At 41.2% G+C, this 14,281-nt stretch overlaps 1 protein-coding gene across 4 annotated transcripts in view; it reads left to right on the top strand.

The window, feature by feature from the left end:
- Positions 1-14,281, top strand: part of LOC149456718 (uncharacterized) — a 147,384-nt gene that overhangs the window by 63,379 nt on the left and 69,724 nt on the right. For 3 of the 4 annotated variants that reach the window (XM_089684608.1, XM_089684609.1, XM_089684606.1), the window contains exons 15-17: positions 522-631; positions 4,367-4,487; positions 11,916-12,046. In XM_089684608.1, coding sequence (XP_089540734.1) covers positions 522-631; positions 4,367-4,487; positions 11,916-12,046 — 362 coding nt within the window. The remainder of the gene's footprint in view (positions 1-521; positions 632-4,366; positions 4,488-11,915; positions 12,047-14,281) is intronic. The other variant, XM_089684607.1, reaches the window with a different exon arrangement.

Raw genomic sequence — 14,281 nt, 5'->3', positions numbered from 1 at the left:
TTCACTTTTTACTGCTAATGTGTGACTTTAAAGTGATCTATAATTTTTTCTGTCACAAATGAATCCAATGGTTATTGCATAATTACATTGTTTGATGCCTTGCATCCCAGTCATGTTACTTCCTCTGAATTAACGGACATTGTTTATTGCACTAAAAATGAGATTTATTTTTTATGTGCATACGATGCTGAGTAATCATCTGTATTGATCTGATCCTGTGTACTTCCCTCTAATTGACTAGATTATTTAACGTGCACGTCATAACAGTTTTCAAGGCAAGTCCGGTTGTTGTTTGGCAAAACATGGCACTGTTCTGTCAAAAAGCTTTTTGGTGACTTGTGCAGTGTGCTGTGTGGCTAGGGGGAACTCACAAGATGAATGTGCTGGGTTGTTAGTGTGGGCTGGTGGGGTTCAGTGGAGCTATGATGTGTAAAAAAAAAAAAAAAAAAAAAAAAACTGCTTTTCCTGTGGCACAAAACTGATTGAGGATGACTGGTTCTTTCCTGGCTGCTCCGATCCAGCCATGGACTCAGGGCAGATGGAACTGGAGGAGGAGCTGAGCGCAGCTCGCGGAATGGGAAAAATGAGACCACCACGGAGGAAGGGAAGCAGAGGAGCCACCAAACTGCAGGTCAGTTCTTGCATTCTCTGTCTTGTTTTAAAGTTGGAACATGCTTAAAGGATAAATGCACTTGTAACCATTGCACACAATGTTAATATGAACCTGATCTGTCCTAAGAAAAGGCCTGTCCTAATACAGACTAAAGTACATGTGTTGCTAGTCTTTAGCTGTGTCTGTGTCCCTGACTTCTCTCTGAGTTGAGATTATGGCCACCTATTTAAAAATAAAAAAAATGTGCTGCAACACTTAATTGTAAGTTCATCTTCTTTAGTCCCCCTGCAAAGTCTCACAGATTAAGGTGTTACTAAACCCAAGACCTTGCATTCACATATCTGGTCTCCCCAGACTCTGCATTCACTATATCTGGTCTCCCCAGACCCTGCATTCACTATATCTGGTCTCCCCGGACCCTGCACTCACTATATCTGGTCTCCCCGGACCCTGCACTCACTATATCTGGTCTCCCCGGACCCTGCATTCACTATATCTGGTCTCCCCGGACCCTGCACTCACTATATCTGGTCTCCCCGGACCCTGCATTCACTAAATCCGGTCTCCCCGGACTCTGCATTCACTATATCTGGTCTCCCCGGACCCTGCATTCACTATATCTGGTCTCCCCGAACCCTGCATTCACTATATCTGGTCTCCCACAGTACACAGCACATGGAAATGCAATTATTTTAGTAAATATAAACTGCTAAATACCTTTTTTCATCAGCATTATATAGCAATCTTGTGACTTCTATCAGTGTCCAGCAGAGCGATGGTTAAAGCTTGGAGGAGTTTTCATTCTGCTCTGACTGTCCTGTGGGGCTCCATAACACCTGACCCACTTCCTGGACAGTGCCAATTGGTCCTGTGCTGATCACATGCACCCTCCCAAATTAAAAAAACAAAAACAAAACTAACAATATACACTAAACTGAGCATGTGCAGAGTGACTCCTGGAGCTCTGTACTATCAGCAGATGTACTGGGGACAGTAGAAGGGGAGGATCAGAGAAGACAGGACCAAAAACCTTTTTACACAATGTGAACGATTAACCCCTTAGGTCCCACAGTGAGTATAACAAGCATGCTTTACTGCATCTACAGACTGATATTACAGTTGTGGGTTTAGTAACACTTTAATGTTGATCCTGCCAAGTCCACATTATGTAGCTTTTTCTGATGACCCTTTTGTAGGCTGTGCCTGCTTGCTCTACAGTGGGATGAAAAGGCATTTGTTGCAGTGTGACTGTCAGCATTGTCACTAATTCACAAGCACGTTGCTTGTCAAGTCAGCACCTGTCCACACTTAGCCCCGCCTCTGCTTTCTGGATTGACAGCACAGCCCCTGCAGCTAATATTCTCCCACTGTGATCTGCAGTGTCTGGGAGGGGGAGTGTATGAAGCCAAATAAAGGGGGTATTTGACTCACTCGGAGGTCAAGTATTTTTTTTTTCTTTATTATCACTTTTTGAGGTTTGTGCATCACATAGTAGTTGGACTGTCACACAGGAGCCCTTAAATTCCACTCTTTGTTATGTCCTATCCCAATCTTTCAGTGGCCAGATTGAAGAGCTCCCATTGGCAGTAAAGGCATTTTTTTCTTGTTAATTGGAGGAAACCGTATTAGAGAATGCCTTACCTGTAGAATGTGTTCTGACCCTGCTCTAGGCATGACCTCTGTAGGCCTGTTTAGGCGCATTTTTTCTCTGGATGGTACACAGCAGGGTTTGCATTTAAAGCCCATTTGTAGTTTTTTTATGTCATGTGATAAATGGTTTTCCTGTCTTTAGATTTCTAACCCTCCCACAGAAAAAAAACATCATCTTTGTCATTATGTTGTAGGTGAAGATCACTACGCTTTGTGTAAGAGCAGCAATGATCTGACACCCCATGCTTAGTCGGAGCTACAGCAGAGCAATTAGCAAAGCCCAATCTCCCTGCAGAGCGCAGCAATCTCTATCTGCAGCATATTGCCAGAAATAGTTCTCTGCTGGGGAAGAATTACAAGAATGACAAACAGCAAGACACTTAGTGTATGTAAATCCTGAACATGCTCATCTTCTCAGTGCACTATAGTATACATTGTAGTAACATCCATGTCAATGGTTGTTCTAAAACAGGGGTGTCAAACTGGTGGCCCTCCAGCTGTTGCGAAACTACAAGTCCCATTATGCCTTTGCCTTTGGGAGGCTTGCTTGTATTCAGGGTGGATTTGATTTAAATCACGATTTAAATCACTAGTCAGTAAGGCTTGATTTAAATCCTAGTTTTCTACATAAAGACTAATTCTTCCTGGTATAACTTTAATATGCAAGTAGATGAAGATTTTTAGAATAACAACTTTTCATATTAGTTTTTTTATCCCCAGTTTAATAGGTTAATCATTCATATTTGGACAACGTTTCTGTTGTACTTAGGAAGGAGAAAAATAATCATTACCTTAATAACAATTTAAATAGATTTATTCATCTGAAACAATAACATTCCAGCATATGTGATTTGCTTAAACATCCATGTTTGTTAACTAATTTGGCTAAACAAAATATATATATTTTAAGAAACTTAGACTGTCAGCCCCTTCCTCCTCACACTTAGTTTCACTTTCTTCTTGTGCAGATCTATTCCACTCCAAACAATCAGAAAAATATTGTTTCTATTCTATTCACTGAACTTCTTGAAACTTAGCACTGAAGGGGTTGATTCTGTATTCATAGGTTTGTAGAAGTTAGGATGAAGGTCTTTTTCTTAACTCTGTTCATGTTATAACATTTTTGCTGTGAAGAAGAGGCATGTGATCTCCGCTGAGTCAAATTCAGTTTTGAGAACTGCAAAAGTAAACCAAACATCTGTGATAATATCTTGTAGGTAGAGAAACTGCCCAATAATCTTACAAAAACCTCTGGAAGAGCATGACATTGTGAATGGATTCATGGAATTTATTTACCAAAAAAATTAAACATATACAGCCTTATTCTACATAATTAAAAAAACTAATCTTTATTTCATGATGGAATAACCTTTGGATGGTAATATATTTTCCTCAAAAAGCATTTTATTAAAAAAAAATCAGATTTAAATAAAAAAAATCTGATTTTTTTGATTTTTTTAAGAACCTTTTTGTGGTTTGTAAAGCAGTCATGTGACCGCTTTTTCTTTGATAATGTACAGGTAGTGCATGGGGTGAAGACTTCTTGGATTAACCAGATAAACAGTGACCACCTCTTTGCTGGCCATTGTTTTACTGTGTTGCAGTTTTCTGTATGAGATCCATTGTCACTCAGTGTGCTCAGTGTGAAAGGGCAAAGCTATGGGCAGTCAGACTAACTAGGGAACTTGCAGGCTTGCTGTACTTTTTGCAAGCTGAGTTACTCCTTTCTTTTAATGCTAGTCCGGGTCTGAACCTGTGGATAGACTTGACAGAATGCAGTAGGAAACTGTGAAATAAGAAGGGAGACTGGCAGGATCACCAGGTAGTTCTTCATGTTTGAAAGCCAAAGCACGTTGCCTGACGGGTGATACGAGTTGAACTAGAAACATCTAGAGAACTCTAGAATCTTTTTGCAAACATATTCATTAAACCATCCTGATTTCACCTAAAAAAAAAAAACTATAAGTGGGCTTTAAAGAGAATGACCAATAAATATAAGGAGAAAAATGATCACAGTAATCCTAACAAGTCCTACTCTTCCTTTTCTAGCAAGTAGAGCCTATTATGTCAGGAACTTAACTAGTTATTTTCTGCTTAATCTAGGATGAATTTGATTATAGCAACAAGAGTTTTGAAGAGCAGAGCTTACCCATGGACAACAGCGATACTATAGAAGGCGAGAACATGGGAGGTTGGTGGCCTGAATTCGGTTCTCCTAACTCAGGTGTGACCCCACTAGACAGTTTGTTGCCCCATCGTCTGTCCCACCCAGCAGACAAGGGCCGGAGCATGCACTGCGTCACCTCGTGCCTTTTTTTGTCCAATCCTTTGGTTTGTGATTTTTTTTTTTTAAACTAACAGCTTGTTAGTTTTGGCTCCTAACATGTTAAAGGGACACTATCACTAGACTAAGGATACATTTGCTAGTACTATACATACAGAAATGCATATATAGTTAGCAATATAGTTTATTTCGTACAGATCAGTTTTGATAAAAAATGTTTTAGGCATTAGTTAATAATATAGATGTTTGCATGAGAAAGCTTGGTCTTGTCTCTAGGCCCCCCATGCATTTCTCATTGTAGTGATTCCTCCAGTAGTTTGTTACTTCAGTAAGACAGACAAGTGTTTTTAGATTTGCAGTGTTAAATTAGTAAGTATTCTTCCATTCTGAGTCCTTGAGAGATAGATACGCCAGGGTGGATTAATTCCTCCAGCAGCTTTCCAAGTTCAAGTAATTGCTTTAAATTGACTGAAGCTGGCCATGCACTGATCATATTCAGCCAGTTCAGCAGGGACCGGTCGAATTTAGGTCAATGCGTGGCTGCCCTTACTCAACAGATGTCAACCCAAATGATCAACTTCTTTTGAGCAGGGACGGCCAGCATTGAGAGGAATTCCTCCATCCACCTCATTTGTGTGAATAGAGGAACCTGTTTTTGTTTTTTTTTCCCCATTCAGCCTGCTAGCTGAATGGAAAAAAACAAACAGTTTATGGGCAGCTTTATAATTTCATTAGGTTAAAATTATATGTCTGTGAGCTGAAGTAAATACCTTGAAGCAATGGACAATGTAATATATTATAACACTACTTAACATTTGATGCAGGCACTAGAATTTTATGTCTGAATAAAATAAAAAAAACATATTCTGTACATCTCTGGCATACATGCATATTTCTGCATTCTTTGATCCTTAAAAATACATGTTTATTTTTTAGTAATCCAGTGAGTTCCTCACTTCCTGTCTGAGAGGACAGCATAGTGCCTCTTCAGCACTGAAATCCCAAAAAGGGTTGTCAGCCCTGCCTGTTAGACTACAGAACACCCCTCACATATTATGGAAATGAAAGGATTGGGGGTTCTTTAGTTCATCTGGCAGAGTTAACAAACCTGGTTGGGATTTAAGTGCTGCAGAGGTACTGTTGTGTCCACTCCAACAAAGTCAGAAGGTCACTGGTTTCTGCCAGATCATCAGGTATTTCTCTGTACTAGCAACGTTTAAAAAAAAATGCATTGCACTGCTACATGTACTATATACACTATTTTGCCAAAAGTATTGGAACACTCCTCCAAATCATTGGATTCAGGTGTTCCAATCACCTCCATGGCCACATGTGTATAAAATCAAGCCCCTAGGCATACAGACTGCTTCTACAAACATTTGTGAAAAATGGGTCGCTCTCAGGAGCTCAGTGAATTCAAGTGTAGTACCGTGATAGGTTGCCACCTGTGCAATAAGTCCATCCGTGACATTTCCTGGCTACTAAATATTCCACGGTCAACTGTTCGTGGTATTATAACAAAGTGGAAGCAACTGGGTACAATAGCAACTCAGCCACAAAGTGTTAGGCCCTATTAAATGACAGAGTGGGGTCAGGGCATGCTGAAGTGCACAGAAGTCGCCAACTGTCTGCAGAGTCAATAGCTAAAGACTTCCAAACTTGGTGTGGCCTTCAGATTAGCACAACAACAGTGCGTAGAGAGCTTCATAGAATGGGTTTCCATGGCCGAGCAGCTGCCCCTTAGTTCCAGTGAAGGGAACTCTTAAGGCGTCAGCATACCAAGACATTTTGGACAATTTCATGCTCCCAAATTTGTGGGAACAGTTTGCGGATGGCCCCTTCCTGTTCCGACATGACTGCACACCAGTGCACAAAGCAAGGTTTGAATGAGAGAGTTTTGGGTGGAGGAACTTGACTGGCCTGCACAGAGTCCTGACCTCAACCCAATAGAACACCTTTGGGATGAATTAGAGTGGAGACTGCAAGCCAGGCCTTCTCATCTGATGTCTGTGCCTGACCTCACAAATGTGCTTCTGGAAGAATGGTCAAACCTTTCCAGAAGAGTTGAAGCTGTTATAGCTGCAAAGGGTAGGCCAACTCAATGTTGAACCCGGACTAAGACTGGATGCCATTAAAGTGCATGTGCGTGTAAAGGCAGGCGGCCCAATACTTTTGGCACTATAGTGAATGTTTCTATGCTCTGACATGCATTTTAATTTAAACAAGAGTTGTTTGTACTGACAGGGAAGAAGGTTTAGATTAAATGACATAGGTCCCACAAAGTATGGTGTTACATAGGTTAAAAGAAGCAAAAAAAAAAAGTCCGTTGAGTTTAAGTTAATAGAAAAAAGATGAATACCTTGAAAACATATAAAAAAAAAAACCCATATGTATGCTGATTCAGAAGGCAAAAAAATCTTAAAGCATGGAACAATTTGCAGCAGCAGGGCAAAACAACCCTTCCTGATCAAAAATCCTGGATATACCCCAGTTTCTAATGTTCTTGCTCATAAATGTACATTATAAGTAAGACGTTATAACATAAAGGTAGTATAGGAAGGGCTTTCTGCTATACAAGAAAGGATGGAAAAGCAGCTGTGACAGGGACTGGCTCCTGAACGAATAACATGGGAAATTCAAGAGATATAAAATATGCAAAATAGACATGTATAGAAAAACCATAGTATTCATTTTGGTATAAGCCGTAATGACTGGTAGTGTCCCTTTAAATTTGTTTATTTTGTGAATATGATTTTGTTCATTTGTTCTGTTTTTTGTTTTTTAATTTTGAGGCATGTGCAAGCTGGATGAACTGCCTAGTTTGGCTCATGGGTATTGTGCAGCATTTCTTGTGGGTCTGGTAATGTTTTGTCTCCACCGTTGTATACGTTGCTCACTGCTGAATATGTTTCCACTTCTCTGTGTGTTGGTGAAGGTAAAGTACAATTTATTTGGATAGATGAGTAACAATTGCAGAGCTGGGGGTCTAGCCAGAACAAATTGTGATAACACCCCCGCCCCTGATATTTAAAGAAAAAATGTCCGCGAATTAGATTTGTGAGTTTGCGTTTCCTACCTACCTCCATGAGTACTGATAACAATCATCTGAAGAGTCCATGACACCATTCCAGGTATCAGCCATTCAAAGTTTGTTCTTGGTTAGCGTAGGGAAAGGTTAAAAACCCTGTCAGAGTTTTATTTATTTTTGCTTTCTCTGTTCCTCTGAGGAGATTTCCCTTTTCGCCCTGTCTTGGAGAAGCAACAGGGAATGAGGCTAAATTAAGCTGGACTTACATGGGTTGAAATTTGGCCGGTTCAGCAGGGACTGGATGAATTTTGATCCATGTATGGGACAGGGTGGTTGGACAGAAAGTAATCTACTGATCAGCTTCTGTAAATCCACCCTGTTGGATTTTCTCTGCTGAAACAATGCCGCTGGCTATAGCCGCCAGTGCTGATCGGTGTATTTTGATGATGGGGAAGCCTCCCTGCCATCAAAATACAATAATTCAGCGGGGAGGATTCCCACATTCACAATGAGTGTGTGGATGGAAATTTATGACATTTTTTTTTCCTGTTCAGCCTGCTGGTTGTTTGAAATAAAATGACTTGCCTATGGGCTGCCTGAGGGTGTTTCATTTTTTAAGTGAAGATGTGTCCTAATCATGTGATTTACCCAAGCTTTGGCCTTTACATAATACTTAGGGGCACATTCTAGTTCAGGCAGAACACAGGAATCACAGCCCCCACCCATCGCACAAATCGAGGGTGACATCAATGGGGTGCTGGCTATTATTTATCTGATAAATTCCCAGAGACTAGCAGTAAAAATGCACACAGAACTCCTATCTGTACTACCCCAAAAGCTGGGCGATACCTATATGCATGCAGTAACACTTTGACAACTTACTGCGTGTGGTTTTTAAACATGCGTTTACATGTGTTTTTAATATTCATTTTTGTAGATTTAAAACTTAGTGCCATTTTTGTTTCTGCAAAGGAAAAAAAAAATCAATGAGAATTTTTTTTTTTTTTTTGTGGCAGCCATAAAACCACACAAATAGTTATTTGTGTGCCTGTGATTTATTTCAGAGGACCTGCCTAACACACATTAAACAAAACCTATCACTATACACCTATAACTGCCATTGTAATACTAGCTACATACTCTGCCTGGTCACAGACCATACATGCAGCAAGTGAAAGTCAGAATAACATCAGGATTCTTTGTTTGCTCTGGGGCTTATTTATCGGCAGAGAGGATTTTGCAATCCACTGTCTGTTACCCCCGGTTCACATATATGTGGCCATGCAGGCCGCGTTTTGCACGGCCACGAGAGCCCATTCATTTGAATGGACTCCCATGCCCCGTGACACTCAGGGAAGAAAGTCCCTGCACTTCTGAAAACGCAGCCCGCACGAGAACCTCGGTTCTCAGTACGGTTGTGTTTTCCAGTGCGGGCGGCATTCCATTAGAACTAATGGCACCCGCCCGCAGGTCTGCATTCCTCTGTGCGGGTGGTGCAGCTGCATGGAATTTCATATCCGCAGCAGCGCCACCACCTGCACAGATGTGAACCTAGCCTTATACTTCACAGTACTATTGTATAATGCGGCATGCCCATTCATAAAATGCAGGTCATGATATGTAGCGTGCAGCAAGGAGAACTCGGTGACAGGAGCTGGAATCAGTCATGTGCACTGCCAAAAAAGGATCCGGTGTGGTTTTCTGGCCACACTGAGGTGCATTGGGAGCTCATTCAAAATAAATGGGCTGCCTTAACACAGAGCACGGCTCAATGTAACACTGCATATAACATGCGTGTCTTGGCCCACTGAACAAGTGCTAACCTGGCCTTAGCGGGAGATTTTTACTTATTTACTTATTTCAGGTACATATATAGTGCCATCAATTTACACAGCGCTTTACATATATATTGTACATTCACATCAGTCTCTAACCGTCAAGGGTCGTACAATCTAAAGTCCCTAACTCACATTCATACAAATACATACTAGGGACAATTTAGACAGGAGCCAATTAACCTACCAGCATGTCTTTGGAGTGTGGGAGGAAATGGGACTACCCAGAGGAAACCCACGCAGTCACAGGGAGAACATGCAAACTCCAGGCAGGTGGTGCCAGGGTTGGGATTTGAACCAGTGACCCTAGTACTGCCAGGCGGAAGTGCTAACCATTTAGCCACTGTGTTTAAAATGCATTTTCATTCAATAATAAAACACAACATTCAAAAGCAGTAAATAAGGGAATGATGTAGAAGTTCATAACATTTAATTTACTTAAGCAATTTATTCTATACACTGTAAGTCACTTCCATACTCATTTGTGCATGCTGTATGATTGCTGTTCAATTTGCTTTGCAAATGTGCGGCTGTAAGTTCATTTGAATTGGCTTTCACATCATTTTTTTTCTTATGAGTTGCAAGCTCTATTTTAATGTAATACTTCATATTATTATATTTATTGATTGACGGAAGAGATTGTAGCTTTGTGAACTATCTTCGTGTCTGATACTCTGCTTTCAGATTCTGGTGCACATGGATTCTGAAACTTGCTCCACGCACCTCCATCTGCTGAGAGTCAGGCCCATAAAAGTGGGGAGATCAGTCGCTTGTGAAGAAGACTAAAAACTTGTGTTGTGAGAAATACACAAACTGCCATTGCTGATGTTTTCTTTGAAAAAAGTCTGGTTATCTGGCTTTTTTTTGCTAAGCCAATGGTTTTATTGTGAATTCCTAAATCGATTCGCTCATGCAGATCAGAAATACTGAAATTACTGGTTAGATGTTTGTCCTGAGTAAGTGAATTTTCATGGTCAAGTCAGCAATGGTAGCTTGTGATTTTTTCCTTTTATGACTGGTTTTCTTCAAAGCAAAGCTCCAGATGTCACTTGGGCTGAGACTTTTAAGTATTCGAAACATAGATGGTGGGCATGGTTTACATGTTATATGTACCTCTGCACTAGATTAACATGGCATGGTCCTTTTTATGGATAATCCACTCAGTCATATAAAGTCAAAGTTGGATGACATCCATTGAGCTAATAAATGCCTCAAACCAGGGGTGTCAAACTGGCGGCCCTCCAGCTGTTGCCAAACTACAAGTCCCATCATGCCTCTGCCTTTGGGAGTCATACTTGTAACTGTCAATCTTGCAATGCCTCATGGGACTTGTAGTTTGGCAGCAGCTGGAGGGCCGCCAGTTTGACACCTGTGCCTTAAACTGTCCTTAAATGGGTAGTTTGTTTGTTTTTGTTTTTTTTTCTAGCCAGTGAACAAAAAAAAAAACAGATTTATCTATCCGCAACAACAAGGCGGATGAAAGAATCCCCACCACCAGGACATTGTATTTTGACAGCGGGACTCGCCATTGTCAGAATTCACTGATCAGCGGCTGCTGATCAAGAAAAGTTTTCCAGCATGTGTTTTCAATAGAAGTCAATCAACTTCAGGATTGTCACAGGGATGGTCACACCAGCCAGCCGAGTTCCAATCCCTTTATGACCAGCATAAAGTAGTACTAAACCCAAAAGCCAATGTTTTAGTGTAGCTTACCAATTCTTAGATGTGATTGCTACATTAGTTTTGTTTTCTAGGCTTGCTTTCTTATATTTGGCCAGTAAGTCTGTTTTTCAAAAGAACAAGCTCTCCCACAGAATGTATCGGTTACAGAGATGAGGCAAAACATTTAACACTTACAGGGGTGCTTACAATGATTAGCTCATTTATTCATGTAAAACCTTTATCCCAAAAGGAACAAAACTGTTGCTGTAACTGCTTATGAAGTGCAATGCAGAATTTGGCTTCAATTTGTTAGTGTATCTGAATCTGCTAGTACATCTAATACTCCCCTCCAAACAGACTGACAATGCTGAAAACGAATGCAGCCACCATATCTAATGATTGGTAAGCTGCAATATTTTACATTTTGTTTTTTGGGTTTAATACCGCTTTAAGTCACTTAACCAACACAATGCTGAGGAGAAGCTGTAGTTTTGGGGTACTTTCAGTGTCACCTCCAGCCGCATGTGCTGGTTTAAGTGTGGTGTATTTCTAGCTAGGACACATTTTGAGTTAATGGCTTTATTACTAAAATTTCTGAAAAAGATACAGAAAATGTTGGGATGGCCAATGTTTTATTATTTGTAGTGACACTGGTGGTGAGAGGACATCTCCCTATTAAGTAAACGGTTCTGAGGGAATATCTCTTCGCTTTGAATGGATCCTCTGTTACTTTCTGCTCTGTCTCTAGGATGGGAAGTTAAGGGAAATCTTAAATTCTGATGTTGCACATGCAACGACTGTTGGGTACTTGTGTGTGAATTGTTTGCCCTCTAAATTCTTCAGGGCTGCGAGCTGTTGTGGAAGAGCTGGAGCTGGAAAGGAACCAGCTTCAGGAGCAGATCATGACATTGGAGGAGCGGTGCCAGGAGCTGGAGGACAGGCTACAGCTGCAGCTTCGCATTGAATCTTTACAGGTATGTTTTGTAGCAGTCGTGCTCACGGGCGACTGCAAGATATAAGTTGTCATATGAATAATCTGGAGCATGATGCACCTTTGATTTAATCTGAGAATGAGCTTGTTGTGGCCTAGTGTATCATTGTGTAGGTCATCACTTTTATCTTAAAGGATCAGTACACTTTTTCAAAAATAAGTAAATAAATCTACAGTTTTCTGAATTCTTTTTTTTTTTTTTTTTCCAAGGAGTCTGCAGAGCATTGTATCCGCAATCAACAGGTCGCGGGTGCAATCTCTGTCTCAGCATAGCTGTCTACCCGTGCCTCGAACAGGCAGGCAGTTACTTGAGAGCATGACGATCAGTGAACTACTACAGCACTCATCAGTGCCCTTGCAGTTCATTGAGAACTACAGGCCAGCAGGCTCAATGGCTGGCTGTACTTGTAGTCTATTCATTCACAGGAAACTGTGAATGAATGACTCGGCCTTGTGGGCAGAGCCCGGCATGGCTGAACTTTTTCAAATTGTTACGGCAGGTGCGGGGAGCAGATCCTCCGCCACTGTCACAGGGAGGGAAGAACGGGGGGGGTTACACCCTAAAAACGTGGAGTGTAAAATGTTCCGAAGGTGAACTTATCCTTTAAGTAAGAAGCCCTTCTATACCTGCCTTTCCTTTAGTAGAGGTGACCAAACAGCTGAGCTTTCTGCCTCATTTTCTTTGTCTTGTAATCGCGCCTTTTAATACAGGTAACATTTGATGTAGATGAAGAGACTCCTCCCTTCTCCAAGGTGTGTGTTTGGTGTATAGGGTGAAAGTAACACCATTATGATCTGTGTGTGAGTGTGTCTCACTTCTCTCGTATGCACTGTTTCCATATACACTCCATGGCCTAGAGTTTGTGGACCCTTCACCCTCACCCTCTACACTATATGGGCAAAAGTGTGCGGAAGCCACTCCGAATTACTATGTTTAGGTGTTTCCAATATAGGATACTATTTTCAGCATACAGACACATTTTAAGCAGCTGCACATTTTTCATCCTTGTGGTAACATTTTGAGAAAGGCCCTTTTCTTGAATGTGTCCCTGTGTAGGAAGCCAGGTCCATAAGGATATCATTTTCCGAGTTGGTTTTGTTTTTTTGTTTTGTCTTGTTTTTTTGTTTTGTTTTATTGTATTGTTTTGTTTTATTGTTGTTGGGTTTTTTTGTTTTTTTTTTGGTTTCGGTTTTTTTTAGTGGAGGAACTGGAGGGGACTGCAAAGATCCCTAACCTCACCCCTACTGATTACTTTTTTAATGGACAGGAACACCAAATGCAAGCCAGGTCATCTTGTCCAACATCAGTACCTGACCTTACAAATGGTGTTTTGGCTGAATAGGCAGAAATTCCAATACACACTCCAATATTTTGTGGAAGAGTGTAGACTGGTAGGGTTGGTGGTTAGGAAGCTCTATATTAATGACCATGGTGTCAAAATGGAATGTCCAACAATCTCATATTGATGTGATGATCAGGTCCCCATAAACTTTATGGCCATAGAGTGTAGCTATGCTTTGCTTCTAACACATTTGTTGCTATCTGTCAAAGCAGAGTTTATTTGTGACAATTGGCTTAGATTGGACAACAACTCTTTAATCAAACATGCCTACCATGAAATAAGGTCGTGCCTGTATACTGTCATGATTATTGAAGCCATAAGCACTGTGTATGTGAAGAAGCATGTGAGCACCTGCAGTAATAAACCTCTTTTAATGCAAGACTTCAAACAAGCAGAATTATTTTGGTAGAGGGGGTGCAGAGGGCAGTTTAGTTGGGCCCTCTCCTGATTTTTAGTCTTTTATGTGTTAGTAGAGGCCCTGCGCTGTTTTGTTTTTTCATCTACTTATGTCAGCTGGCCCGTGCAGAAAAAAAAATCATATACACACACAAAGCAGGAAGAATGTTTAACTATTTTCGCGCTGCCCTGGTACAGGGCAGCGGGGGTGCACACAATCACGTATATATTTAGGGGGCGCGCGCGCGCGAGCCTACCCACACCGCTATTCGCGTCTTAGGCTGTCAATCACCAGGTCCCGGCCGGTGATTACTCACCGGCACTCGGTGATCAAGGAGCATTATCGATGGAGGGAGAGAATTGTATGTAAACAATACAGTTCTCTCCCCTGTCAGCTCCTGCACACTGCTTTGCATGGCTCTGCACTGCAAGGGTTAACTTGTGTCCGCACTGCAAGGGTTAACTGCTCGTGGCCTAGG

The sequence above is a fragment of the Staurois parvus genome, unplaced genomic scaffold (genome assembly GCF_062004578.1).
Source record: "Staurois parvus isolate SC_StPar_1 unplaced genomic scaffold, SC_StPar_1.0 ptg000350l, whole genome shotgun sequence".
Taxonomy (NCBI): Eukaryota; Metazoa; Chordata; class Amphibia; order Anura; family Ranidae; genus Staurois; species Staurois parvus.
The sequence above is the reverse complement of the archived record's forward strand: the minus strand, read 5'-3'. Positions and strand labels throughout refer to the sequence as shown.